This window comes from Silurus aristotelis, assembly GCF_946808225.1.
Source record: "Silurus aristotelis genome assembly, chromosome: 27".
Taxonomy (NCBI): Eukaryota; Metazoa; Chordata; class Actinopteri; order Siluriformes; family Siluridae; genus Silurus; species Silurus aristotelis.
The window spans coordinates 9,622,694-9,649,304 of record NC_139600.1 but is presented as its reverse complement, the minus strand read 5'-3'; the positions used below and the strand labels follow the sequence as shown (position 1 = coordinate 9,649,304).

Here is a 26,611-nt window from a genome sequence, read left to right as displayed (position 1 = left end):
CTCTCTCTCTCTCGCTCTCTCTGTCTCGTTCTCTTTCGCGCGCGTTCTCTCGCCCTCTCTCATTGTGCGTGTGCGCGCGTTCCTGTTCTGTCGTGAACACCCTTCAAATATGGCGGAGGGGGAACTGGACGTCGATTCGCTCATCTCAAGGCTTTTAGAGGGTGAGTTTTTTAAATCCCATGTACCTTAACAGCTTTAACGTCGTCCCTGAGAAGTGTTTGAGGAAATATTTGTCTAAAATTAAGTTATCTTGTGTGTTATGGAGGGGTGTTGTTTTTTTTTTTTGTCCTCCAAGAGGCCGCTTGTGCGAAGAGCAGCTAACATGTCGGGCACACCTTTTAGCTCAGACATCTCAGCTCGAAGATATTTCTGTCCTTTAAAAAAAATATCCATAAAATGTCTACAAACACACACAACTATCGTTCTTGTGGATTTGTTAGAGTTGTTAGGTGGTTGTGTATTTGTTATGAAGCGACTGGAATAAACAGTCAAATACCTACGTTGTTATGAACCACAACAAACAAACAAACAAACAAATCTAGACCATTCCTAAAACACAGGAGTGTTACACCAAGAACGAATTAAATTCATGCTTTTTTTTAATTAATTGATTTTATTCTGAATCTTGAAACGACTTTAGAGAGCCCCTGAGTGCTTCTTTAAAAAAAAAACAACAACAACAAAGAAATATTGATGTTTTCGACACATCTGCATCCACATCTGCATTCCTGCAAACCCCAATATTTTCATGGATACTGGAAAGTGTGTGATTGAACCGATTTACTGCTCAAGGGATTCGACTTTCCTCAACTGATATCGACTATGATATAACTGGAAAAAGAAATAAAAAGAAAGAGGTGTTTAACTTGTCATATATACATTGCAGAGTAGTGAAAGTCTTTCTTCACATGTCCCAGCAGATGTTAGGAAGCTGGGGTCAGCTATTATGCAGCCCCCCTGGAGTACATTGCGGTTAAGGGCCTCGCTGAAAAGCCCGAGAGTTCCATCTTGATGATACTGGGACCTGAACCTCTGACCTTCTGTTCAGTAACCCAAAGCTTTAACCACTGAGTTACCACTTCCCTAAAAACACTGTTGAGTGGGAATCGAACCCACGGAGTCCCCCATGAAAACAGTCCTCTCCTCATGTGGAGAAAGGATTGGTGTTATAATTAGTGCTAATGAGGATTAAACTTGGTATTCAGCGAATGAGAAAAAGCAGGAAGAAGGATTTTAGTGTTGTTATAATTATTTAGGATTGTTGTTATAAGTGTTAAATGAGACTGGGGGTGCAGGTTATAACTGGTTACGTCTGGGCACAATGATTTGGTACAGGACTGGTGGTTTTATACAACACAGTGGTGTATTGATTGTAAAAAAAAAACAAAAACTGGTGGTGTTATAACTACTGAGAGCTATCAGTATTGTTATAACCGGTTAAAAGCATTTAGTCATGTTATATCCCTTGGAACCTGTTATAACTGGTGATAACAATTCCAGTCCTTTTTGACCAGTTATAACTGGTGTGGATGTGTTCTATAGTAACCGATGTAAAGAGTACGAATTTTCTCTAGGATGCTGACAGAAGCTAGTTCACAAATGTATAACAAAGTAATCAGTTATAGACGGATATTAAAGCTAGGGTAAATTACTAGATCACAATGGGAAAACTGTAAACAATAGTGCAGTCAGTCAGGGTTGGTTATAACCAGACGTAAGGCTTTTTAAACGGCTGGTGTTGTCAAAACGATTATAAAAGGCGAAGGATTACGTACGGATATATTCGCTTTATTAAAGATGCGAAAAAAGGAGCTGAGCCCAGGATCCACTCTTGCGTAACTCCTTTGTTAGACGACAGGATTTGAAACAAAAAAAATGAACTGTGTTTTTTGTTTTGTTCACGTTTTATTCTATCAATCGATACTCGTTTATTTAAGAGTAATACTCTGATTACTTGTGGTTGAACCTTTTGATATCTGAACTGGGACTTTCTTCTTAATACGTTAAAGAGCCTCAGGAGAAATGTATTTTTAGCCTCTGACTTTGTGGTTGGTCATGTAGCTGGGAAATACAGCATAGAAACACAATATACACACAGCTGTGTGAATATATCATGTTTATATAGTCTGAATGGCTTTTCTCCACAGAGATGCCCAGTCATGCTCTTAGTTAAGGTGTAAAGTGGTATATGGAGAGATGGATTCTTTATTGATGCGGTGATGGAAAGTGCATTGTCACGGGAAAATTCCACCTGCGAACACGCATTAGTTAAATGTCAAGAAGGAGGACTGATATGACGGATCCAAGGAAAAGATTAGCATTGTTGATTATCTTCAGGGTTCTTAGAACGTTATGAAATGTACACGATCGTCGTTTTCTCTTGCAGTTGCATAAAAAAAGAAAAAAAAAGAAAATGAAAGTATAATGATCGATCCAGCAAATCCTGATATCTGCTAATCCTGATAATCCTAGTTTGTTTTTGTTTTTCCCTAATTGTTTGTTTGTTTGTTAGTTTTTTGGTCTCGATTCTGAAGAAATCGTGCAATAATATTTATTTATGTGTGTAATCACAACTTAAAAAAAAACAAACAACAAAAGCAGATCAAAAAAAGAGCAAATCCGACATCAACCCAATCCTCGAATGTGCGTTGATTAAAGTTCCCCCAGGGCTTCTAAAGCAAGGTATGAATTCCTGAGGACACACCTTACTTGAGATACCTAGTGAGTGTGTGTGTGAATGTGTGTGTGCGTGAGAGAGAATGTGTGTGTGCATGACTACTTTTTAATCATAGTTTATCATGCTGAGTAATGGGGTTACATCATCCAGCATTCTGGTGTTCTCTCTCTGATTGATACCCGAATTAATGGTCACGTTCAACATAAAACCAGTCAGATTTTCTACGGTTAGACAAGTCTGAATTTATGTCGCAATTAGACTCGTATAAAACTGTCGTGAAAGGGGCACTTGGCAGGTTGAAGGTTATGGTGACTTGCTGTGATCAAATGAAGACATGGTTTTAAAATGTAATACTGGTACATGACTAGTCTTAATAAGAGTTATGAAGATTATTATTAATCTGTACGTCACATTACGCAGTGTTATGACGGTGTATTTTGGTGACGGACGCCCGTTTGTTTGCTCCGTTCGTGAGAGCCGTCAATGACTAACAGGATGTCCTTTAATCTGCTCTCGAAGGAATTCACATTCATCAATTGTTGCTTACGTGTAGTGTCTTGGCATGAGGGATTTTTCTGATAAGGAAAATTGTGAAGGACATCCAAAAGTTTTACGATTAGAAGGATCGTTCAACCGATTGTATGACACCGTTCCTTTCATTAACGATACATGGGCACGTTTTATAGACTATCGTACGTCCCTTTAGCTACATGCTAGCCGGCAAGCCGCACCACGGCCTTGTGTACGAAGGTGATGAGTCGTTAAGTCGTTAATTGTTTGGAGGAGCATTTACACAATGTATTGCGGTGTTGATGAAAAAATACAGTATCCAATATTCATTATTGTGAATCTGTGAGAGTTGTATTGTCATTTTGCTCTTAACAATTAGGGCAAGAATATTGGTGCCCCATTAGGGTGTTTCGAGTAGGCGTGTCTAAGGTAGCTACTGCTCCGAAGTGGCCGAGCTGCATTATTGGAAGACTTGGCGCATGCCGAGCTTAGGAGGTGCTTCTTCATTGCTCTTTCAACATTTGCGAGCTTTGCCTTTTTATGGAGTTTTGTGGGTGTAGTCAAATTTTAAATAAACAGCCTTGTGCTTGGTGTTTCTCAAACCGAGACAAATGAGTACCAGGATAAAACTGGCAATCCAAACACATTATTATTTATAAAACATTCTAGAGAATCAGGATTTTCTACGGCTCAGGAATCTTGTCGTCCGACATTTTTTGACGTCCCTGATTATTGATAAGCGCGGTCAGATCAAGTCTTTTCAAAACCAGCAGTGAAAAAGAAACGAAGATTGAAGTCGTTCCACTGCAAGATTTAGCGCTGCTCTTCGATCTCAAGCAGCAGTCGTTTATCAGCACGCTCGTGCTCCTTTCCTGTTCGCAAACATCACTCTGATGCCAGTCGACGGTATTGAGCAGAAGCACGAGCGCCGAAGTGACCTTCAGCACAACACCGAGACCCTTGAGACGACGGGAGTGCTCGCCCTCGCTTTCTTTCACTCCGAGCCTTATTTGGATGCAGCCTAGGCATCAACCCTACACGGCAAAGCGAGGGATCCTTAAATAGCCACTTCTCCGTTCTTTCGCGATTGAAAGAGTGTATTACGACCGTAATTAATTGAGGAGGTCATGTCGAAGATAACGCCGAGTCTTATTATGTCATGGACATTTGAAGAGGGTGAACACGGCTGTGTTAAATCTGATAAATAAAGATTGGTTGGCTAATTCTTGTGGAACGTGAGACGTATTGCCAAACGTGATGATTGTCTGATGACGTGATGACGTGACTTCTGGCCATGAGCTTCAGAAGTCGTTCCGCTTGTTTGTTGTTTCTGCAAATTTGAGAATATGATGCGCATTCAGAGTGCCAGAGGCCTGTCTTTTGACACTACAGGCACCGTGATGCTGATTAAATTTTTTTTTTCATATTAAAGCCTAGTTATAACATTTGCATTAAACTGGGGGTGTGAAAAGAGCACTCAAGTACACTGGAATGCAAAACCGACACCTTTATTGTGCTGGTTCACCCACATCATTGCAGGATTGCTCTCTCTCTCTCTCTCTCTCTCTCTCTCTCTCTCTCTCTCTCTCTCTCTCTCTCTCTCTCTCTCTCTCTCTCTCTCTCTCTCTCTCTCTCTCTCTCTCTCTCTCTCTCTCTCTCTCTCTCTCTCTCTCTCTCTCTCTCTCTCTCTCTCTCTCTCAGCCCAAGCCATTTTTCCATTCTGCTTTGTAAATGGTTGCAGTAGTTAAGCCTCAGCCCTCCTCTCCCTCTGTTCATTGTAACGAACACAGAAGTGTGTCTCATAACTTTTTCTGGGACTTTAACAACACTAAGCGCCTCTCGGGGACAACAAGCGTCCAGCAACAGCTCTATCTGACACCACTGTTTACACTCTCGGCTCCCTCGACCGCTGAATAAATAAACAGGCCATTTTACAGACACTCGAATAGACGTGTCACAACATCGTGACGCTTTTGTGCACGTGTAAAACAAACAAACAAACAAAAAAAAAACCCGCCCCCGGGTCATGTTAGGTTACGGAAAAGAACCATCGAAATACGTAACGTAAATATTTAACGAAACAAAGTATCTCTCGTCACCGAATATCCCGTAGAGAAGTAACTAAGGGAAATAATAACATTCTGTCCCGTCTCAACAGGAACGTTTTAAAGCCCTCTTCAGATTGGATTTGTTTATTTGGTCGAGGTAATAAATTTGTTTCCACGTCTAATCAGTAATAAAATGGCCACAGGAGGAGTGAGGAGCGATATGATCACTGTGTGTTGGCATCATGGTGTCTGTGCGATTCTGGCTTTTAGTTCAGTTTTGGGTAAATAGGATTCCTCCAGTAATTTGAAGCATCCATTTTTCATTCTGCGACTCAAGGCGTGTGCAATATCTGGGGGAGGGTTAGCGATACGCCGCCGCCTGATTAAATTCAAGTAGCCGCAGTCAGGCAGCCATTTTTTCAGTGCGATGCGACAACTGCATAGAAAATCATTTAATATTCAAAGTAGTCAGTAGGTGAGGAGGTCCAGGGTGCTGTCAGTGTCCCAATTTATCCCAATGGTGTTCAGTAGGGTTAAGGTCAGAGCTGTATAGCAGACCACTCAAGATCTTCTACTCCAACCCATATCTTCATGTACATATCTCCAGTTCATTCAAGCCTGTGCAAACTTTAGAATCTGTATGTTAACCAATTAAAATAAATCTTATTATATCATTCAGTAATTGTGGTACAGACAGAAGTGCCTTTTCCCCCATTGTCTGTCTGTCTGTCTCTCTCTCTCTCTCTCTCTCTCTCTCTCTCTCTCTCTCTCTCTCTCTCTCTCTCTCTCTCTCTCTCTCTCTCTCTCTCTCTCTGTGTAAATGTCAGCAGGCACAGCTGTCTCTGTTAGTAATCACTGCTCTACTGTTTAGTGACAGCGACAGCTCACACGTAACCTGAGGGCTGAGCGAGCAGATTCACGTTGTGTTTTCCGTACCACATAAAGGCACCACTTTCTTTCTCGAAGACCCCACAGCGAGACTTCATCTGTCAGGATCAGGGTCCCTACGCATTTTAGAAAAGTATGAAAAAGTATAGAGTTTGATTTGAGCGATTATCAGGTCTGAATGTATTGAAAAATGTGTTTTTTATACCATATTCGGTTTACTTAAATATAAAATTGAGAAATTGTACAAATATCTTTTATAAAACAAGGCTACGTCTACAGTAATACTGGATAACGGAAACCCAACCGGATTAGAAAACGGCATTTTCGTAAAAAAAAAAAAAAAAAAAAAAACCACTCCGCGTTCACACTGCCGTTTTCGATGGTTTTCATAAAAGTTTATTTTTCTCTGAAACGGTGTGGCAATGGAAAAAAATGCGTTTCCGGAAGCCTCTGTTTTTACAGTCACGGGCAATGTAATATGAAATATGCGGAAATTTCAAACAAAAATGTATTACTGTGGACATGGACATTTTATATTTTTTTTGTGTGGAGTTAGGAGCAGATTCCCAGCACTGCCAAAAGGTTGGCGCTAGAAAACTCTTTCTCTACTTCTAACTTTTTGCTCTTTTACATTTTTGATTTGAGTTTTTTCCTGTATTTTTCAGCCTGCTTTATTGTTTGACCTTCAGTTGATTAGTTGATAAAATTTTTTTTTTTTTTTTTTTTTTTTTAAATATAGTTGAAAGGTTCATGACGGCATTGATCTTAACCTGGAAAGAACCTGGAAAAAAAAAACCCACAAGCACTAACACCACCCAGTATCTATATTTCAATGTGTTGACTAAACTGAAAGGAAATTGCATCATCCGTGCATCAGACATTATCAGTTCTCTCAGGTTTTTGAATATTGTATGTGCTCTCAGTAATATCAGGTTTTATGTCCTGTATTTTAGCAAGACAATAAATCATCTAGAAAAATCATCTTTTCCAAACCCGGTCGTGAAAGAGCTGTATGTTTTTGCAGCGCACCTTGTAGCTTGTTTCCGCCGTCCTCGACTTTGTTTTTCATTACGTTTAATTAAGGTGTGTGTGTGTGTGTGTGTGTGTGTGTTGCGGAAGTGTTCATATTTAAGCTTATTATCTCGCTCCAGAAGATCATAAAACAACAGCAGCTCTGTTTTCTCTCTTTATTTTTTTTAGAGAGAGAGAGAGAGAATGTGTGTAATTGCATCTACCCTCAATCTTGCCAATTAGCTACGGCTATAAAGTTATATGATCATAAAAACCTAAAACGATGTAGTGTGTGTGTGTGTGTGTGTGTGTGTGTGTGTGTGTGTGTGTGTGTGTTGCTGTGTAGGATAATGAGCGTAAGCGTCTTTAATTGTTTTCCAAAATGAATCCTAATGAAAACACTTGGAAACGTTTAGCATATCGAACGAACCCTTAATCTTCACGTAGCAGGAATGTTTTGTATAATATCGAGACACATCTAGAAGAGGTTTTCTAATCCAAAAGGATTTGAATGAGTGAGACAACTTCTGCCGTCCTCCGTCTTCCACTGTCTCCTGAGAGACATCCAACTCGTCTGTCTTGACTCCCAGTTTTAGAGAGCTGTGGCACTGGTGTCTAGGGTTGAAAAAGTGCAGAAGACTTCTGTAACCTTTCAGAAACTTTCTATGGGAGCTTCAGCAGGAGAATTCTGGAAAAGTTGGAATCTTACCAGGAATTTATGGGAATTTATCGGAATCTGTTACAAATTTGGGGGACATTTATATCAGCTTTATCATATACAAGCGTAAATATATATTTTGTTTGGTTATAAACTGACGTGCATGCAAACTAATACAGATTAAAAAAAAAAAAACTTTGATCACAGCACAAAGTTTTAAACATAAATTTACATAATGTTTATGTAATTTACATAGATTTACATAAATATATTGTGTATAATGGTGTGTTATCTTAAGAAGGAATGCACAGTGTATGTTGGGGGAGTGGCCTCAGTAACCCTGCAGTAAGTGTGCATGTGATTGATGAATGTGCAGGTAGAAATTCAGCAGAAATCGCATTCAATCTGGTTTTTTGAACCAAAATTATTCTGCAAGGTTATTATTTTTTAAATAATAAAAGTTAAAGTAATACGGGTTAAAGTAGTTCATGAGCTGCACTGTTTTCCCGCACTTTATACACGGTTTATAACTAGGAGAAGGTGGTGGACATCATGTCAGCCTAACCCTTTTTTTTTTAATCATGTCGATCAGATTTGGAGGATTGTCAGCTTTAAGAATGTAGAAAATGCAGTTCTGTCCTTGTACTGTCCCCTGAACACATTGCATACTGAAAACAAACACAATGGTGGTGAACGCTGTGTATTGAAGATCAGCGATAATTCAGACCATCAGACTCTAAACTGCAAAAAGAGAATGACTTGAAGCCTTTAGCATATAATCCTTATAGTAAAATGGTCTCTTTAAATTGTTAATAAAAGGTGTGTGTGTGTGTGTGTGTGTGTGTGTGTGTGTGTGTGTGTGTGTGTGTGTGTGTGGGGCTGTTTTCCTTTTCTTGCACTAGTGTTGGCACCATTATGCAACTTAATTATGCCTTTAGTCGGAAAAACTCCTACAAAACTGAACGAACACACACACACACACACACACACACACACACACACACACACACACACACACACACACACACACAATGAGAAGTATTCAGTGTGTCCATAAACAGCGAAAAGGCCTTTTCCATTTGCTTCCATTTTCAGATGCTGTAAGCCAGCAGAAGGGTCACAATTTTCCACACTGTGTGTGTGTGTGTGTGTGTGTGTGTGTGTGCGTGCGTGCGAGAAAGAGTGTGTGTGTAATGGAGGCTAGCTGGCTACCCATAGTGGAAAGAAGGCAGACAGACCAAAGCAGAGCAGAGCATGTGTGTGTGTGTGTGTGTGTGTGTGTGTGTGTGTGTGTGTGTGTGTGTGTGTGTGGGGGGGGGGGGGGTGTTATAAAAATGGTGTAATATTATTAGGGACTCAAAGGAAACTGTAATTTCTTATGTACACAGTGCTACAGCAACATGTTTATTTTTGATGACCTCTTACAGTGTTACAATATTCTACGATGGATTGATGTATCCGGCATGAAGCTGCCCCTCAAAGGTAGCTGACTTTCCAAAAACAGCACGAAGGAACGGTGTTTTTCACTTTTACCCCAAACAGCTCGACACTGATAACACTTATTTTATAAAGATTATTCATTTGTTTAATTTCACATCATTTCAGATGCGGTAAAACGTCTACAAAAAGCATGATGAGTTGTTTGTGAGTAAATCGAACACTAGTTTAGAGATGCAATCCAAACGAAGATGTCTTAAGCTTCTTTATTTCTACATTTGTTAGTAAATATATTTATTAGCATTTGCAATTGAGATGTGCGTCTCCATAACTGAGGCCGACGCAATTCGCGTCTCGATGTATGGCCGTTGATACGATACATTAATGATACATACGAAGCAGCTACGGATGCGATATGATACGATTGAACCCCATCACGATGTGATGTTATGCAGTTTAATATGGTACAGATAGTTCGCTGTTATTTCTTTGTTTCAGACAGACAGCAAATCATAAATTTCACATGCCTTTGTAGTGCAAAAAAAAGATTTTAGAAATCCAGATGTTCTTTTCCTGTTCTGTATCTAGGTATCTATAGAGCTCTACCTCTGCTATGTTAATCTATATTCTGTGTGACTCTCAGGACACACCTCGGTCTCTGTAGTGTTGATACGTCATATGTAGTTGCCTTGGCTTTAAGTAATGAGATACATTTCATAAAGTGTACACCTGTATCTTGTAGAATCCCGTCTGAGGGGCTTCATTCTATTAATCTTTCTCCTCCTGATCTATTCACTCCCATGGCTTCAACTTTTATGCACATTTTTTACTTGTTCCTCTCAATGTCCCGTAACTTGCTAATTAGCCGAGTTATACTTATAATTCAATATCACAGACATGACGAAATCGACTTGTTTAGATTTTTGTTTCTTTTTCGAATCATCACAGTATTACAGCAGGAGCATATTTAATGTGTTTCTGGTTAACACAAGTGAGAACTTACAGGATTTAATTAACACCTACAGCAGCTTTCCTGCTCCTAAAACTGCAGATGATATCATGCCTCAGTTCGAATGCATTAACTGTGTCTGTGTGTGTGTGTTTCGTCACTCTTCCTCTTTCTCCGTGTACGCCCATAAATGGCAGTCTGTTTTTCAGAGGGAGTAATTTGTATACATATAAGTCTCGGTTCCTTCCTTCTCTCTCACTCTTACTCCCCCCACACCAAACACACACGTTCACGTATCTTAAAATCTTCCATGAATGTGTTTCCTGTAGAATGCTTTTACATTCGTCTTGATGAACACTGAGAGGTTTTCATGCCTGAGCTCAGGTGCTTGGCCTGTCCTCGTGCTGGTTTTGCTGGACCTGCTAGACAGGGATTGCATGTATTTTTTCTTTTTTTCTTTTCTTAATTTTTTTGTTTGTGAATGGCAAGTGTACGATCTCACCTGCAGTGCCGGAAAAACACGCCATGCAGTCTATCTGTGCCAAACCCGACGTACAGTGACAGCAGTGCTGCCTAACATGTGTTACAATCTTCTTCTTTTAGCTTTTCCGATTAGGGGTCGCAGCTGATCATCCGTCTCCATACCCCCGTCCTCTACATCTGCCTCTTTCAAACCAACTACCTGCATGTCTTCCCTCACCACATCCATAAACCTCCTGCAGGGAGACTCCTGTCTGACCTCGTCCTTCAATCTGTCCACCACTGCAAACAGAAAAGGGCTCAGAGCCGATCCTTGATGCAGTCTAACCTCCACCTTGAACCAGTCTGTTGTTCCTACTACACACTTCACTACTGTTACACTGTCCTCATACATGTCCTGCACCACCCTCACATACTTCTCTGCCACACCTGACTTCCTCATACAATACCACAACTCCTCTCTCGGCACCCTGTCATACGCTTTCTCTAAATTCACCAACACACAATGCAACTCTTCTGACCTTTTCTACACTTCTCAATCAACATTCTCAAAGCAAATAATGCGTCTGTGGTGCTCTTCCTCCGCATTAAACCATACTGTTGCTCACAGATGGTCACCTCTTCTCTCAGCCTGGCTTCCACTACTTTTTCCCATAACTTCATTGTGTGACTGATCAACTTTATTCCCCTGTAGTTACTGCAGGTCTGCACATCTCCCTTATTCTTAAGGATCGTTACCAGCACACTCCTTCTTCATTCCTCAGGCGTACATGCGTTACAATACACTCAGTAATTATCTAATCTATCAACTCAACAGAAACGCTCCAATCGCTGAAGAAATCCTAATGTTTTCATGTAGACATTTCATCTAGTTTATATTTAGAAATCTTTAAAAAAATTTCAATCTCCGGCCTCTTTATTGTTCTAGATGATTTGGAAAGTAAAATCTTGAGGTGCTTGGACCCCTGCGATCGCTGTTTGTGGCTATATTTTGTTTAAGTCTGTAAGTGCTGAACCTTTCCTTGCAAATGCTTGTACTTTTCAGTATTCAACACCAACCTGGTAAATATAGTTGGTCTAAAGAATTCATCATTATTGAAAAGACGCTCTTAAATATATATATATATATATATATATATATATACAGTGGGTACGGAAAGTATTCAGACCCCCTTAAATTTTTCACTCTTTTTTATTTTGCAGCCATTTGCTAAAATCATTTAAGTTCATTTCTTTTCCTCATGAATGTACACACAGCTCCCCATACTGACAGAAAAACACAGAATTGTTGACGCTGTTGCAGATTTATTAAAAAAGAAAAACTGAAATATCACATGGTCCTAAGTATTCAGACCCTTTGCTCAGTATTTAGTAGAAGCCCCCTTTTGATCTAATACAGCCATGAGTCTTTTTGGGAAGGCTGCAACAAGTTTTTCACACCTGGATTCAGGGATCCTCTGCCATTCCTCCTTGCAGATCCTCTCCAGTTCTGTCAAGTTGGACGGTAAACGTTGGTGGACAGCTATTTTTAGGTCTCTCCAGAGATGCTCAATTGGGTTTAAGTCAGGGCTCTGGCTGGGCCATTCAAAAACAGTCACGGAGTTGTTGTGAAGCCACTCCATTGTTATTTTAGCTGTGTGCTTAGGGTCATTGTCTTGTTGGAAGGTAAACCTTCAGCCCAGTCTGAGGTCCAAAGCACTCTGGAGAAGGTTTTCGTCCAGGATATCCCTGTGCTTGGCCGCATTCATCTTTCCCTTGATTGCAACCAGTCGTCCTGTCCCTGCAGCTGAAAAACACCCCCACAGCATGATGCTGCCACCACCATGCTTCATTGTTGAGACTATACTGGACAGGTGATGAGCAGTGCCTGGTTTTCTCCACACATACCGCTTAGAATTAAGGCCAAAAAGTTCTATCTTGGTCTCATCAGGCCAGAGAATCTTATTTCTCACCATCTTGGAGAACTCCATGCGGGTTTTCATGTGTCCTGCACTGAGGAGAGGCTTCCGTCGGGCCACTCTGCTATAAAGCCCCACTGGTGAAGGGCTGCAGTGATGGTTGACTTTCTACAACTTTCTCCCATCTCCCGACTGCATCTCTGGAGCTCAGCCACAGTGATCTTTGGGTTCTTCTTTACCTCTCTCACCAAGGCTCTTCTCCCCCGATAGCTCAGTTTGGCCCGACGGCCAGCTCTAGGAATGGTTCTGGTCGTCCCAAACATCTTCCATTTGAGGATTATGGAGGCCACTGTGCTCTTAGGAACCTTAAGTGCAGCAAAAAAATTTTTGGAACCTTGGCCAGATCTGTGCCTTGCCACAATTCTGTCTCTGAGCTCTTCAGGCAGTTCCTTTGACCTCATGATTCTCATTTGCTCTGACATGCATTGTGATCTGTAAGGTCTTATATAAACAGGTGTGTGGCTTTCCCAATCAAGTCCAATCAGTATAATCAAAAATTTCTGGACTCAAATGAAGGTGTAGAACCATCTCAAGGATGATCAGAAGAAATGGAGAGCACCTGAGTTAAATATTTGAGTGTCACAGCAAAGGGTCTGAATACTTAGGACCATGTGATATTTCAGTTTTTCTTTTTTAATAAATCTGCAAAAAGGTAAACAATTCTGTGTTTTTCTGTCAGTATGGGGTGCTATGTGTACATTCATGAGGAAAAGAAATGAACTTAAATGATTTTAGCAAATGGCTGCAATATAACAAAAAGTGAAAAATTTAAGGGGGTCTGAATACTTTCCGTACCCACTGTATATAAAAAATACAATTTGTAAATAAAACCCTATTTATAACAAATATTTACTTAAAACTACGTTTGTGTTTCATTTTCCCGGGTTTTCCGTTCAAAGAAGTTAAACAAACGAATAACTGAAGCTTTGAAGTGGTGCAATGGCTCAGAGGCCGAGAAAGATGAAGAGAAAGAAGGGAAAATGAAGAGGGCAGGCAGAGGCCAACAATCTGCACTGCAGTGTTTTAGTTTGGCATTAAGGAGCATTAGAGAGGACACTCGCTCTCGCTCTCTCTCTCTCTCTCTCTCTCTCTCTCTCTCTCTCTCTCTCTCTCTCTCTCTCCCTCTGTCTCTCTCTCTCGCTCTCGCTCTCGCTCGCTCTCTCTCTCTCTCTCATATTCATATATAACCCAGGCCAAATTTGGATAGATGTACTCAGATGCCCTGTGGAAGGCAGTTCCCTAAACTTCACTCTGTAAGGGCATGAGTTCGCTTTGTGCACAGGGGCATTGTCATGCTGGAACAGGTTTGGTTCGGGTGAAGGGAAAATCGAATGCTCCCACATCCAAAGACAACAATTGTGTGCCTCAAACTTTGTGATAAAGGTTTGTGGAAGAACCACATATAGCTGAGGCGTCCCAATACTTTTGTGAATTTTGTGTGTATCGAATCGGCCCGAATGCAAGGTCTCCTTGCCGTGATCGAGATTTTTCATTACATATGAATGAAAAACAGCATAAATATTTATTTAAATACAAATACTGTTTCATGGTCGAAATTAGATATCAATAATATAATATTTATTGAACACTAATTATCCTTGTATAAATGCTAATATAAATAATAATATCCAGTTGTTTAAATGATAAAAATGTATACTAAACAGTAAGAAAATTATTCACAACGAAACGTGTTCACGGGTCACGTTTTTTTGTAGACGAAAGAAATCTGCCGATCTTCGTGCCCCACCCCCTCACCCTTGCTTTACCTGATTCTGTTGCTAAGGAGATTTTTCTCTGTGGTAATACAGAGCAGAGTCCTGGAAGGAGACATGCTCAGAAAGCACCCCAACCCCCTTCTGTTATTGTGGTACAGTCCAGGGGTCAGTTGGGAACTGTGTGTGTGTACGCAAGTGTGCCTAAGTGTGTGTGTGTGTGACATTGCGTGTAAATGCCTTTACATCTGAGAGTGTGGGAGGATGTGTGGTTCACATGACTCTTTAGCGTTTAGTGTGTGTGTGTGTGTGTGTGTGTGTGTGTGTGTGTGTGTGTGTGTGTGTGTGTGTGTGTGTGTGTGTGTGTGTGTGTGTGTGTCTCTGTGTGTCTGTGTGTACATTTGTGCATGTGTTTGCAGTCGTGTGTTTGTTGTGTGTTAGCTTGTTTGTTCATCATAAAATGCATTCATGCTTTAAGTAAACTGATGTCTTTCTGTGCTATTGTGTGTGTGTGTGTGTGTGTGTGTGTGTGTGCGTGCGTGTGCGTGTGCGTAGCTCTTCAGGTCAGAGTGCATACACTTGCAGTTGTGCATGCTCGCTTGTTCATCATAAAATGCATCTACGCTTTAAATAGTCTGGTGTGTGTGTGTGTGTGTGTGTGTGTGTGTGTGTGTATGTGTGTGTGTGCGCATATTTGTCCCCTGCTTGCACTAGCAGTGTGTACATTCAGTGTAACTTTATCTAGGTGGTGTAAAGTGCTGTAGTCTCTCACTGCGCTATATTAGACTTTAGGCCTAGTTTACTGCGAACTGATCTCTTAATTTCCAGTAAATGCATTAGCTTCAGGCTGTGTGTGTGTGCGTGTGTGTGTGCGTGCGTGCGTGTGTGTGTGTGTGTGCGTGCAGACAGGTGTCAAAAGCTTCAAATACACATTATAGTAGAGCCACACCCCCATTTCTTCTCCGGTTTCTTTTCTCTTAGAGCTGTATTGTATCTAAATGTATTTGATATGATTCTTTTCATATGGATTGATCGATTTTTAATACTTTTTTTTTATAAAAATTAATACACTGCCTGGCCAAAAAATGTAATCTCCTGGTTTTTAGTAAGCAAATAGTTTAGAGCTTTGGATCATTATGGCTGTGTGAGATGGTGCGTGGTACCTGATGCCGTGATGTGTGCGCACGCATGTGAGGAGCCTATAGTGTGTGCATCCTAAAAGCACAGTTAAAAACAGTTAAAAACAATTAGATAAATGGATGGATGGATAAAAAGCAAAAATATATATATAAAAAAAAGTGTCATTCATAATAAAAATCAATGCCTAATAGGCACTGCCCCCTTGTGGTGGATATTTATTAAAAAAAATATTTCTTTAAAATGTTTTTAGTTACGGTACTTTACATTTCTGTTTACATGTGATGTAAACTAAATGTATCAAAATACAGTGGAACCCGGTTATCTCGACCTCGGTTAACTCAACAACCCTATTAAATCGACGTTTTTGAAGTGGAACCGCCAAATTCTCGCTTTGTCTAAGCATTTTTTGATCGGTTATATCGAACCCTGATATCTCGAGCACAAGGGGGGAAAAATTTGCCATTTAACGTCGGTTATCTCGGTGCAGCCGCAGAAGTACTCGCGAAAGTGGCGGAAAAATCAAACCTTACAGCTGCTACAGGTGTTGTATTGTATACTGGTGAATCTCTGCTGTTAGTTAGTGCACATATGCCTTTTGTTGTTAAATGTTACGCGATGAACGGGAGGCGAAAGTAGAAGCGCGGCGCTAAACAGCACACGGGAGAACGTGGGATGAGCAGCAAAAGCATAGAATGAACAACGGCAGGATCGGGGGGGAATCCGCGATGCGCTTTGGGAAGAAAAGCGCAGCCATTAAAAGAGAGTGCCGGTGGGAAGACACGTACCGGGATACGCATGAGCGAAGCCGGGAGCTTCAGAGAAAGCGGATGAGAAAGCACCTGCTACGCCGAAGGGGGCGCCGAAGGGGGCGTGGCAGGTGGATTTCTGACAGATAACAAACATGTACTGTATGTATTTTTATAGCATGCCTCCATCAAACAAATCACAGCAACGCTGTTGTGTAAAAAAACCCCTCAAAAACACGTGCATGCACATTCTCATTTATTAACGCACATCATGTACATAAAGAAATTTCAAGCACGTTAATATACTGCCGCCATATTGATTTTCATTTATCTCGATAATCGGTTATCTCGATGCTTTTTGGCGACCCCCCTAGGACATCGACATAACCGTGTTCCACTGTAGATTATTAGATTCACTCATTTTGAGTGACTAGTCAATTAGCATTATATATTATATAATAACTATTATAGCTTTAAGACTGGTTGAGTGGCTTTTGAGCACTTTGTTTGGACAGAACCGTACCCTGGGATAGGATGCTGGTCTCTGTACAAATCAAGTAGTGAATTAAAAAATAAAGCAGATAAAATATATTCAGCACAATTAGGAAAATAGTTGGCAAACCCTGACATGAATTAAATAATTGTACATCATAATCCATGAACATGTGAAGAACTAAATCACCTGGACTACAAGTTCAACTCAAAAATCCAATCACAAGATAAATCTTCTATTTTCCTCACCAGCCTTTGAGCCGAGAATTAAGTTCCAGCTGCTAATAAGCCACTAGACAACAATGCTTAAAAACATCAGTATAAAATCAATACAACGTTGTTTTGACAATTTTTTGGTTTAAAATGCACAGCCATTTTGTGCAGTTGTGAAGATATAAGCATCTAAAAGATCTAATTAATTTAATCTTGTATACACAATACAAGTAAATTACATACACATTGAAAACAAGCGTTTGGACGCAGTAAAACCGCAGTAAATCACGTTTGAAAACGGATAAGTTACTGTTGTAGTAGATAAATGCTATAAAAAGGAATGGAAACTGAGAAACGCAGCAAACTAACAGGCCTGATTAAAAAAATTAAATAAATAAAAAATACGCGTTGGTGTACAAATGCATAATCATTCGCTTAAAACCACAACAGTGAACTTGAATCCGTAATCGAGCTGATGCTCGCGAGTCACAACAGAACAGATCCAGTGCGACTGTCCCGAAGTTACAAACAGTTTACACAATAGCACTTCATTAATCTACACCATTTTCACATGATGAGGATTCTACAGATTTTATTCACCGTGCTGATGTTTCGCCTTCAATCGTGACTTCAGCTCGTCTGTCAGATCGGACCACACGGTCCAGCCTTCGCTCCTCACTTGCATCAAAGAGCCTCGGCCTCCCATGATCCTGTCACCGGTTCACCACTGTTCCTTCCTTGGAGCACTTTTGATAGATACTGACCACTGCAGACCAGAAACATCCCACAAGAGCTGCAGTTTTGGAAATGCTCTGACTTTCGCTCAAATCCTTACGCTCGCCCATTTTTCCAGCTTGTAACATGTCAACTTTGAGGACAAAATGTTCACTTGCTGCTTGGTATATCCCACCCACTAACAGGTGCCATGATGAAGAGATAATCAATTATTCACTGGTTCAGGGGTCATAATGTAATGCCTGATTGGTGAGTGTGTGTATAATATATATATATATATATATATATATATATATATATATATATATATATATATATATATATATATATATATATATATATATATATATGTACAGACCAAAAGTTTGGACACACCTTCTCATTCAAAGAGTTTTCTTTATTTTCATGACTATGAAAATTGTAGATTCACACTGAAGGCATCAAAACTATGAATTAACACATGTGGAATTATATATGGAATTATATACATAACAAAAAAGTGTGAAACAACTAAAAAATTTAATATTCTAGGTTCTTCAAAGTAGCCACCTTTTGCTTTGATTACTGCTTTGCACATTCTTGGCATTCTCTTGATGAGCTTCAAGAGGTAGTCACCTGAAATGGTCTTCCAACAGTCTTGAAGGAGTTCCCTGAGAGATGCTTGGCACTTCTTGGCCCTTTTGCCTTCACTCTGCGGTCCAGCTCACCCCTAAACCATCTCGATTGGGTTCAGGTCCGGTGACTGTGGAGGCCAGGTCATCTGGCGCAGCACCCCATCACTCTCCTTCTTGGTCAAATAACCCTTGATGCCTTCAGTGTGACTCCACAATTTTCATAGTCATGAAAATAAAGAAAACTCTTTGAATGAGAAGATGTGTCCAAACTTTTAGTCTGTACTGTATGTATTTATTTTATAGATAGACAGATAGACAGACACTCTTATTTGGCTTGATCACTGATTATATTATTAATCACTCAGTATGTATGGCTTTTGATGGTTTCTGTGCAACTTCTCTGGTGCTCAGATCATCTGGATTGCTGAATGAGTTCTCGTTAATTATACTCAAAGACTTTTTACGCAGCTCGTTAAGGAAGAACATATCAGCAAGCTGAAACATTTCCCTGCAGTTCTCCAGGCATACTCGTTTCTCCAGAAATGTGCAGCAGCGTTGAACAACGTCACTCACGAGCAGATAATCAGCTGCCACCAAGAGGTCCTTCACGTTTAATTCTGTAATATTTATTGTGTTGGAGTAAGCGTACTGGATGATGGATTGCATTATGTTTGGAGCCACACCAGGGATGTTGTACACAGGCTTGCTTGGGATCCGCTTTGAGAACAGAGCACTAGAAAATAAAGAAGACGAAAATTAAAATGATGTCATGCATACAATATGAACAGGATTTGGGGATTTGGCACATGAAGCTTCCCGGTAAAAAAAAAAAAAAAAAAAAAAGTAGTGTGTACCGTATTTTTCGGACTATGAGCTGCTACTTTTTTCCCACGTTTTGAACCCCGCGGCGTAAACAACGAAGCGGCTAATTTATGGATTTTTCCTGGGTTTTTCCCGGTTTCACAAACTTCAACTGAAAAAAACTGAACCCCATAACATTAGACCAATTAAATTTCCGAACGGAAACGAAAAAACGCACCTCACGTGTGTTCTGAGCTGCACGGCATTGGGAGAAAAAAACGTTTTTCTTAAGCGCACAACGATGCCAAAATATAAACCCCCGAGAGAAATGGTTGTGAAAGGAAGGAGGAAGACAGTGAACAATGACTTACTTGGTCGGCTACTGTTTAGATACAAGCCGTTGTAACGCGTTGAGTCTGGGTGAAGGGAGAGCTCGCTAACTCCAGAAATCATATAAGCACAGACAGGTTTCCAAAACTCGTGCTTTTTTATTTTTCTTGGCAACAGCGTTACGGGTTAGTCAAAGGAACTTGGAAATGAGCATCAGAAAATAATAAGGACATATTCCTCGGTCTTGCACACATGCAGTAATAGCGGAAAAATGCGGCGGCTATTCCCAAAATGCCGCTCTGCTCTTAAAGGAGCCACAACATATTTCACCCGTTACACCGTGTAACAGACACTGTCTTTTGTTACAGCCTGTGTAAATTTCATTAGTGTAGACAGGTTTATAGACAGGTGCGGCTTATTTATGTTTAAAATAAAAATCGTTGTCAAATTCAGAGGGTGCGGCTTATATATGGGTGCGCTTAATAGTCCGGAAATTACGGTAATTGTAAGTCCAGGGAATAAAACATTCCTGATAGAGAGTAAAGACAATGAGGCTAATTATAAGTAAAAACTTTCAAGCAAATCATAATAAGTGTGAATAGATACAATTTGAGATTAAAATCTACCATGTTAATGGGTTAACAAACAATTAAATAGTTCACTCTCATCTTTTTCTACTCAGTAACATATCCTGAGATGCCCTCATTCTTTACCTAAAGTATGGGCTCAATTCAGAGAGCACCTCTCTGTGAGCCTCGATCTGAACACCTTCAACCTCGATGAAAACATCGCAGGGTTCAGAGATGTTGGAGTAATACGTCATAGTTGCTGTTGCTTCCTTCCTCGTCGAAAGTCGGTGTGAGAATGAGGTGAAAACGATGCAGCTGTTTGATAAAAGGTGTGCATTCTGTGATGTCACAGTGGAAGTGTGGAAAGAAAAAAAAACAAACACCACATGATGGAAAAGTACAGAAAGCTGTAACTATGGCCCCATGTGGGATCATTAGACCTCAATGTTTTGAAGCGAACGTTCTTCAAATTCTGAAAATCTGGCTAAAACTTTAAGAATGGCCACAACCGAAACACACAAAAATAGTAAAGCAATAAATGAAAGCATGTGGTGCTGTGCATTGTGGCCAGACATCTTCACTTTAGTCTTGTCTGGTTAAAAGACATTGTTTAGATGCGACAAACTTAAGCCGTTCGACCATGTTCTTCTTGAGGCTTTCTCCTGGCACCTCTTCTAAACAAACCATAATTGTTTGATATTTTTCTAATTAATAATCGTACTCATGAGCTTTAAGATTTAACATGCTCTCTGAGTATTGCAGGTCTGACCTTGGGGTGAATTTCCTGGCATGTCCACTAGTGGGAAGATTGGCATTGGCACTATAGTACATAGACATTATTAGTGAATGTCTTTAATTGCTTTGATCGTATATTCAGGATAATTTTAATAATAATAATAATAATAAAAAAGTTTCTTTAAAGCTAAAGGATTTGAGTGTTTCCTGAAAAGTTTTATTCTTTTTAATATCAGAGCAATTTTCTAGCATTTGCAAAAGAGCAAGCACAAAACTCGTGTTTTAATGACATGTTTGACGAAACTGGAGTTCCTACCAGAGCTGCAGCTATAAAACGTAAATCAACACCTTCCAGCCAATCAGAATCGAGAGTTTAATTCCCAGACGCTTTTAATGAAGACTAATGTTAAAAATATCTTTCGATTAACACTCATGGCCTGTACTGTCGGCTACTATGAAGTGTGCACTGTTAACCTGTCATCTGTTCGCATCTTTGATATGAATTCTTTGCCCCTCTCTCTCTCTCTCTCTCTCTCTCTCTCTCTCTCTCTCTCTCTCTCTCAGTACGAGGATGTCGCCCAGGAAAGATTGTGCAGATGACGGAGGCGGAGGTGCGAGGGCTGTGCATTAAATCCCGAGAGATCTTCCTGAGTCAGCCCATTCTGTTGGAGCTGGAGGCCCCGCTCAAAATCTGCGGTTGGTATTCATGGCTTCATGTAATTTCCTGAGGGCTTTCAGGTGTAGTCCTGGCCAAAGGTGATGATATAATCAGTTAAAATAGTATCATTATGATTTAGCTTTTTTTCTTCTTGCAATTCTTTATTACACTGGACACAAATCTCTGAATCAGTGTTTCATGTTGGTGTAATTGTTGTATTTGATCGTGAGAAAACACACTATATATATATATATATATATATATATATATATATATATATATATATATATATATATATATATATATATATGAAGAAAAATGAAACAATGGATACGAATAACAATATCTTTGTTTTCTGTGAATGTTCTGTAGCCATAATGTTCCCGGGAAAAATTGACTTTTGTCTAGACGTATTGTACGGAGTCCTCAAATACAATACGTCCAAAGAGTGCAGTAGCTCACAGATTCTGGAGTACACAGACTCTATTGACTCGACTGGCAGACACCTTTATTCATATTCAGCTCACTTCCCCAGACACAGCCTACTGTCTTTCTGTCTCTATCTTTGTCTTGTTCCCCCACCCCCACCCAAACCCTGGCTTATTTTAATCATCTCTTTCCTGCCCTGTCGTGTGTACAGGCGACATCCACGGTCAGTACACAGATCTGCTGAGGTTGTTCGAGTACGGCGGATTCCCCCCAGAGGCGAACTACCTCTTCCTGGGCGATTACGTGGATCGAGGAAAGCAGTCTCTGGAGACCATCTGCCTCCTGCTGGCCTACAAGATCAAATACCCAGAGAACTTCTTCCTGCTGCGAGGAAACCACGAGTGCGCCTCCATCAACCGCATTTATGGCTTCTACGATGAGTGTAAGCACGCATCTCCAAACCTTTTTTTTTTTTCTTCCTTGTACTCAGCGTCAGTTCGGAGATACGTTTTTTTTTTTTTTTTTTTTTGCGCACAATAGAGCCACCTGGTGGACAGTCACATTCTATATGATGTATGCAATTATCATTTCTTTTGTGCCGTTTCAGGCAAGCGCAGGTTCAACATCAAACTTTGGAAGACGTTCACCGACTGTTTCAACTGTCTGCCTATTGCCGCCATTGTCGATGAAAAAATATTCTGCTGCCATGGAGGTGGGTTTAATTGGAAACCGTCAATGATTTTTAGTCACGCCTGCAATTTGCGAAGGCGCTCACCTTTAAAACACCTACATTTTAAATAATGATATATACAGTATTTTAGTTTGTTTGCGAGCTCAGAAGATTCTGTATAACCAATTAGTTTTTTTAATTGACTTAATGGTTGTGACTGATTCTGCATCCTCGCCTCTTCCACAGGGCTGTCCCCTGACCTGCAGTCCATGGAGCAGATCAGACGGATCATGAGGCCTACAGACGTCCCTGACACGGGTACCTACTCCCTGTAAAAAGGGGGGATTTTAAAGATTTGGAGTTTTCTTTTAAAATTTTAAACTCGTGAAATTTACCATTGAATACAATTTTTACATCTAGTGTTTTTAAAAGTCCATTAATAGAAACAAGAACATGCGCATAATGATTTGTCCAAGCTGCGTAAATAAGAACTCGATGAAAACTGAACGTCACTATGGAATTTTCGAAGAGGTCGACCGATACCGATACCAAACGGTTAAATCGTACTTGTCGTAAAACGATTAATCAACTGATGGATACTGTATAAAAAAATGGATGGTGTATAAAAACACACTCCATGAAAAATAGTACTGAACGTTTTTTACAAAAAAAAAAAAAAAAAAAACAGTACCGAATCATGAGAATGTGCTAAATTAAATATGTATGAATCTAATAATGAATAAATATAATTATATCATAAATAATTCAAATATGATGGCGCTCTCCAGGCAGCAGATCATCTCGCATGTTATAACAAACAGCACGTAGCGTCACTATTTTGCCTCTAGGGGCCGCTCTCGTTAATGACTGAGTACCAGAAACCGAAAAAACTATCGGTATGGATTTTGGCTGATAGTTAGTATTTCCAGCTATCGCTATCTATTTATCTGCGATACCGATTAATCGGTCGACCTCTAATATTTTTGTGCAGGGCTGCTGTGCGACCTGCTGTGGTCCGACCCGGATAAAGACGTTCAGGGCTGGGGAGAGAACGACCGAGGTGTATCCTTCACCTTTGGAGCCGACGTAGTCAGCAAGTTCCTGAACCGCCACGATCTAGATCTCATTTGCAGAGCGCACCAGGTGACCACTCTTCAATCTAAACTTTCAAAAAAACCACATGAGACAAATGCTGCTTATTTTTATTTATTTTTTTTACTTCCCAATATTTGACATGGTGGAGGTTGAGATCCTGCTCCTTTCTTGAAGCTGTGTTGCGCAATGCCTTATACCTCATTTATGTGTGTGTGTGATGGCAGGTGGTAGAGGATGGATATGAGTTCTTTGCCAAGAGACAGCTGGTCACTCTGTTTTCTGCCCCGAACTACTGCGGGGAGTTCGATAACGCCGGCGGCATGATGAGTGTGGACGAAACGCTTATGTGTTCCTTCCAGGTACAACACGCAGACTCATACCCACACTCGCGGAGTTCGTTTAGAGCCGAAAGTAATCACGTGAGAACTCTAGGGCTGGGAAATATGACTATATGTTGCGATAAACGAATCTTTAAAGTGAGCTGCACGGCATCGGGAGAAAAGCTTCACTGATGGTGATTTTTAAACGCACGACGATGCCAAAAGATAAACTCACGAGAGAAATAGTTGTGAAAGGAAGGAGGAAGACAGTGAACAATGACTTTCTTGGTAGGCTACTGTTTAGATACAAGCCGTGTAACAGACACTGTATTGTTTCATTAAAGCCTGTGTAAAGTTCATTAGTTTCAGTGTAGACCTGCGGCTTATACACAGGTGCGGCTTATAGACAGGTGCGGCGTATTTATCAATCTTTGTCAAATTCAGTGGGTGCGGCTTATATTTGGATGCACTTTATTGTCCGGAAATTATATATATATATTCGTATCGTCATCATAAGTTCGAGATATCGTACATTGAACCATCATAACCTGGGGAATATCAGTTTTTGGAGATTCTTTGTACAATATTGCAAAAAAACCCAGCAAATAAACCACTCATCATCATTTCATTTCCTCTTGTTAGATCCTGAAGCCTTCAGAGAAGAAGGCTAAGTACCAGTACGGCGGGATGAACTCGGGGCGTCCCGTGACTCCGCCCCGCACAGCCGCTCCGCCTAAAAAACGGTGAATGCTCGAACGAGTGACACCGAAAAGGTAGAGCGAGATAGACCGAGAGAAGTGCGAACGAATCGGAGGATGAAGTACAAGGCAAGATCGAGTGTCAAAACTCCCTCTGCAATTTCTACCATGATGGAAAAACAATGTAGTCATATACACAGCGAGAAGCGACCCTTCCTGATTTTAAACACTTATTAAACTTTCCCTTCATCTCCTAAACTTTCTTCTGTACTTCTATTCTCGTTTTTTTTTCTCTGTCTTTCAGTCCCAGTCTTTATCTGTGTAACCACAAAGTGTTTTGGGGTAGAAAATGTATGCTTATTCACACACACGCACACGCGCGCACACACACACACACACACACACACACACACACACACACACACACACACACACACATTAGTCTGTCTGCATATCAGAGTGTTCCACATTTTTTTTTTTTTTTAGTTTACCTATTACAGAAAAATGTACATTCATTAGTTTTTTTCAGTTCAGTTTTTTTTTTCATTCTTCCCGACCTGTTCGAGAGAAACAGGAACACGTAAATAAACCAATAACTTCGTCTGGGTTTTCATTAAATAAACCAGAATAAACTGAAACTGGTGTGTGTTTGTGTGTGTGCTTTTTTTTTTTTTTTTTAATTATCGTAATTTAAACTGTTGCAGTTACAAAAAAATGGCAATAGATGTCGCTGTGTTCAAGCTGCTGAGTAAAATCTGCCTTCGCTTCACCCACAGTTAACTACTGCAAGTGCACAATATTTAATAATAAGATTGTTTTAAAAGATTGAATGGTTGTTGCCTTGATTGCAGGGTTCTTGTAGGGTGTAATAACGTTTGGTCTAATGATGTTTTTAGTACAGCGTTTACACAAGCGTTTGTAAAACTGAAAATATTGTAGTAAGGTTGTAGGAAAGCTCAGTCATCCTCAGGCTGAAGTATCAGTATCAACTATCAGGCATAACATTATAACAGGTGAAGTGAATTACACTGATTATCTCTTCATCATGGCACCTGTTAGTGGGTGAATATATTTATTGGGCAGCAAGTGTACATTTTGTCCTCAAAGTTGATGTTTAAGAAGCAGGAAAATGGGCGAGTGTAAGGATATGAGGGAGTTTGACGAGGGTCAAAGTGTGACGTCTAGACGTCTGGGTCAGAGCATCTCCAAAACACTCTTGTGGGATGTTCCTGGTCTGCAGTGCTCAGTTTCTATTAAATAGTGCTCCAAGGAAGGAACAGAGGTGAACCAGCGACAGGGTCATGGAAGGCTGAAACGTGTTGATGCACGTGAGAAGCGCAGGCTGGACCCTGTGGTCCAATCCAATAGAGGAGTACCTGTGGCTTAAATTACTGAAGTTGGTAATGCTGTTGATGCTCGATGGGTCAGAACTGTTCTGGCAACAAAAGGGGAACCAACACAATATAACTCATGTGGTCATAAAGTTATAGCAGGTTACTGTATAATATAAATTGTATTAAACTGGATTGGTAAGCAGTATAAAGCATTAACAACTGGTTTCTAAAGGCAAATTAAACCATGTGGTATAATCCAGACATCTGTGAGACAGGTTATTTCTCCTCAAACTGTTGATCTCCTTTTAATTCATCCTTATACTTAATTCAGTTTAATTTGTTCAGCACTTGAATTATGGACTTTGTCCCAAAGCAGCTTAATAGAGTATGCAGAGGTTATGAAATGTAAATGTATATGTTCATGCTTATAAGTGTATCCCTAATAAGTGATCAAGTGGCAACTAAAGATCCAGACTTCAAAGAGAATCTGTCCTCATCTGGGTGGCACCAAATGTCCATTCATTACAGTTCCATCGTTTTTGAGGTGTGCTGTTCAATGACGCACGATTAAACGCAGAACTGTTCATGCAGTCCTGAGCCATTGGAGCAGACTGTTTATATTCATTACAATCCAAATCAATCCTCATAGCTCTTGAGTTGCTCAGTAACTTCATGGATCTTTAGGCTGTTCATATGCAACCATC

At 40.3% G+C, this 26,611-nt stretch overlaps 1 protein-coding gene across 1 annotated transcript; it reads left to right on the top strand.

Annotated features, from left to right (window-relative positions):
• LOC310721183 (serine/threonine-protein phosphatase PP1-beta catalytic subunit) lies at positions 1–25,211 on the top strand. Its single transcript, XM_083532583.1, has 8 exons — positions 1–161; positions 21,268–21,399; positions 22,002–22,232; positions 22,398–22,502; positions 22,707–22,778; positions 23,452–23,603; positions 23,780–23,914; positions 24,518–25,211. Exons 1-8 carry the CDS (start codon positions 110–112, stop codon positions 24,620–24,622), a joined length of 984 nt encoding a protein of 327 aa, XP_083388709.1. The 5' UTR covers positions 1–109; the 3' UTR covers positions 24,623–25,211.
• Positions 25,212–26,611: the final 1,400 nt, after the last annotated feature.

Excerpts from the sequence above, each read along its gene's own strand:
- LOC310721183 (XM_083532583.1), top strand. The coding sequence starts at position 110 with ATGGCGGAGGGGGAACTGGACGTCGATTCGCTCATCTCAAGGCTTTTA. Across the intron at positions 22,233-22,397 it reads TTATGGCTTCTACGATGAGT|GCAAGCGCAGGTTCAACATC; the intron begins GTAAGCACGCAT and ends GTGCCGTTTCAG. Across the intron at positions 22,503-22,706 it reads AATATTCTGCTGCCATGGAG|GGCTGTCCCCTGACCTGCAG; the intron begins GTGGGTTTAATT and ends CCTCTTCCACAG.